Raw genomic sequence first — 3,622 nt, 5'->3', positions numbered from 1 at the left:
CCTATGAATCAGAAGATTTGAACGTGTTGTCATAGAGCATTATTTTCCCACAGGGTCTCCAGGTGTCTGCAAAGCAGAAGGTGTCCCCATGGGATTTGTTTGAGGGTCAGAAGAACCCAGCTCCTCTCTCCTGGGCCTGGTTTGGGACTGTCCGAGTGGACCGCAAGGTGACCAAGTATGAGGAGCAGCATCACCTCCTTTTGTATCACACACACCCCATGCCCAAGCCCCGAAGTTACTACCTCGAGCCACTGCCCCTGCCTCCTGAGGAGGAAGAGGAAGAACCCACGTCTCCCATCTCTCAGGAACCAGAAAGGAAATCAGCTGAGCTGTCGGATCAGGGAAAAACCACAATGGATGAAGAGAAGAAAACAAAGGGGAGGAAGCGCAAGACGAAATCAAGCTCAAGAGTTGACGTAAGTACAAAAGTATAGAGAACTTTGTCTCATGAGCGTCTAGCTTGAGATTTCCTAGCACCCAAATTGTATCCCCCAGAAACATGACTAAGAGCAGTATAAGCCTTGTTGTAATTGATCCTAACGAGTCTCTGTTATTATTAACTGAATGGCACACCAACAGTGATTTGTCACAGAAAACAGGACCATAGCTTCCTCCACTTTTAATAATTCTGTTTAATTTGGGGCTTCTATTTTGAATAATGTTTAGTTAAATAAGCTAAATGCACCATGATTTTTCAGGTTTGAAACTTGAATTTTTTAGAGCTATAAAGTCCCGTTCCCTGGCATATTTTTATTATCAGGCGTGGCTTTTGGAGTGTTGGTTTCCACAGTACCAAAAACGGATTGCCGCCGAGTTGATTCCGACTCATTGGGAATATTATCTAGAAATGACCGCCATCACTGTTGGATGCCACTTGAACTTCAGTGACCTCTCCTTTAATCTTTCTGCCATATTAAGACCCAGGTTGGCACCCCCACAATCTGGCATCTGAATCACTCCACATGGATGGGCTTCTGATCTTTTCAGATGCAAAAGGCCTGAAGTCCATCTCATTTCCCAATGTCCCCTCCTCCTCCCTTACTACTCCTGAAGCTGCCTCTTCCCATTGAGATATATTCTTTAGTAAAATCGCAGGGAACAAACAGTTAAGCGCTCAGCTGCTAACCAAAAGGTTGGTGGTTTGAACCCACCCAGCAGCTCTGTGGGAGAAAGACATGGTGATCTGCTTTCATAAAGATAACAGCCAAAAAAAACCCTATGGGGCAGTTCACCTCTGTCACATGGGGTTGTTACAAGTTGAAAATCCACTGAATGGCACACCCAACAACAACTTCTAGGGCTAGACTAGAGAAGAGAGGATGGCAGGAGAATTGAGACATCTAGATGTGATCCTCAGGGACTTTTTAGCTGGTATAAGGAAGAGCAAGCAGGGGTATCTGACTTAGGGGTGGTGTCTGTTTGGAAGTAGTGTACCTTCTAGGCTAGGACCTGGTTCTGAAGTATCCTGGAGCCTTTCTGGCATAATTCTTATCTAGACCCAAGGTAATCAGAAAGGCCTCCTAAGACCAAATGATCAAGATACGTAGCAACGGAAGATGCTCATTCAGCTGTGGGTGGTGTTCCCTCCTAGTATTCTAAGTGTGCTTTTAGTATTTAGTAACAGAGCTCATTGGAGCTCTTTTTCCATGTCTTCACTCCCACTCCAATCCAGGCATGTTTTAAGTCAAGCAAAAGTTTTAACTCAAGTGAGTGATTTGCGGAGAACCTATAGGCCCTCTTGACGTCTGTCTTCCTCTTAATAAATAGGAAGGATTTGCACTAATTGTTTGTGTGGTATGTGGAATTAAGTAACTTTTTTTTTTTTTTTACCTTTGCATTGAAGGAGTATCCACAAAGCAACATTTACCGAGTGCCTCCTAATTACTCACCCATTTCCTCCCAAATGATGCATCATCCATCATCCACCTTGTGGGGTTACAACCTTATGGGCCAGCCCCAGCAGCCCGGCTTTTTCCTTCAGAACCAATCTCTTACTCCAGGTACGTGTAGAGATAGCACCTCCACCAGGTCTCTCCAAGATGGGAATAACTTGGGGTTTTCTTTGCTTCGAACCAGAAGCCTCCAGAGAATTTGGGGATTTCAAGAACTTGATGATTGTTTGACATTTCTGCAATTCCCCCTGCTCAAAGGTTTTTTGTTTTGTTTTTTTTTTTTCCTTTCCTCTAAAATGAGGTCTCTGTTCTGAGTTTATATACTAATTTTGAATTATTTTCATTGTTGGAGGGAAATAGCCACTGATCAGAATTCTAAGTTAGGAACTCTAAAGTTGATCAAAGTTTTATGTTGTTAAATTGTGTACATTCAAATCATATATAATTCCTATTAGTGCTTTAAAATAGTAGATAATATTGTACAGTGTCTTTCATTGTTTTCTTATGTTGTGAGTTTTAAATCATTTTTATATTATGAAACATCTTGACATTTGGTTCGGCAAGTAGGTTCAGGTATCAACAACAAAAACTCTCGTGTCCAGAGTAAACATTTGTGATTTTAGTATTGCTTTGATTTAAGCCAGAGTAGATTTTATTTCTCAAGGGAGGATGTTTCAAAATAAAACATCTCTTAATTGCAATGAATTTAATTTTCTTTTTACATGGAAGTGTGTCTGTTTTTAGTGAAATAGATTATTTTAAAATTTCGATCTACATTGTGTACAAACAAATAATTTTTTTTCTTATTATGTCCTGTGTTATGCTGTGATTTTTATTGTAACTTGGTATGACATTTAGAGGCCTAGGGATATAGTGATGAAATGTTTGATTCGTGGATTACAGCAGAAGAGAATCCGTAGTTTTTCCTGTAAGTTAGTGTTTAAGAGTCTGGAATTAGAGTATCTAGGTTCTGATCCAACTCTACCACTCTCTTGTTGTATAATCTTGGCCAAGTCCGAATTTCTCTGTGCCTCAGTTTGGACTTCTGTGAAATGGGCATACTAATATCTACCCTCATTAGGCGGTTCATTCATGTATTCATTTCTTCAGCAAATGTATTAAGCTTCACAATATGCCCGCTTGGGGTGCTGGGATATTGCAGTGAACAAAATGGTCAAAAATCCCTCCTCTTTTTAAAAGGATGAAATAAGTCTATATTACACCTACATGCACATGTGCATGTATCACTTAAATAAAGGAAAAGATAGCACTTAGGAGATGGGCTGATACAATGTACATTTTCAGTAGACGATATGGGCATATTCCCACCTCAGGGCTTTTGCACATGCTGGTTCCTCTGCCTGCAGTGCCCTTCCGTTAAATATCTGCGTGGCTCACTGCCTGACCTCCGTGAAGTTTCTGGTCACTGACCACTACATTTCTTCCCTATACTCTCTGTCCCCCTCCCCTTCTTCCTGTTTCTCCATAGCACTCAGCACTTGCTTACAGATGATATGTTTTACTTTCTAGTGTTTTTTTGTCTGCCTGTCACAGAATGTAAGCTCCGTGAGGGCAGGTTTTTTTTTCCCTCTGTTACATTCACTGCAGTATCAGAAAGTGAAGCAGCGTCTGACTTGTAGTAGGCTCTTAAAAGATCTGTTGTTGAATGAATGAATGGAGACTAAAAAGGGCAAACTAGATTTAATCACAGATGTGGAAAATAATACACC

General features: G+C 40.9%; 1 protein-coding gene across 1 annotated transcript in view; it reads left to right on the top strand.

The window, feature by feature from the left end:
• Positions 1 to 3,622, top strand: part of MED12L (mediator complex subunit 12L) — a 359,000-nt gene that overhangs the window by 335,167 nt on the left and 20,211 nt on the right. The window contains 2 exon segments of the mRNA XM_023733846.1: positions 54 to 416; positions 1,844 to 2,055. Of these exon segments, the coding sequence (XP_023589614.1) occupies positions 54 to 416; positions 1,844 to 2,055 (575 nt within the window).

This window comes from Trichechus manatus, unplaced genomic scaffold (genome assembly GCF_000243295.1).
Source record: "Trichechus manatus latirostris isolate Lorelei unplaced genomic scaffold, TriManLat1.0 scaffold00062, whole genome shotgun sequence".
NCBI classification, from domain to species: Eukaryota; Metazoa; Chordata; class Mammalia; order Sirenia; family Trichechidae; genus Trichechus; species Trichechus manatus.
This window is presented reverse-complemented; position numbering and strand designations above follow the sequence as displayed.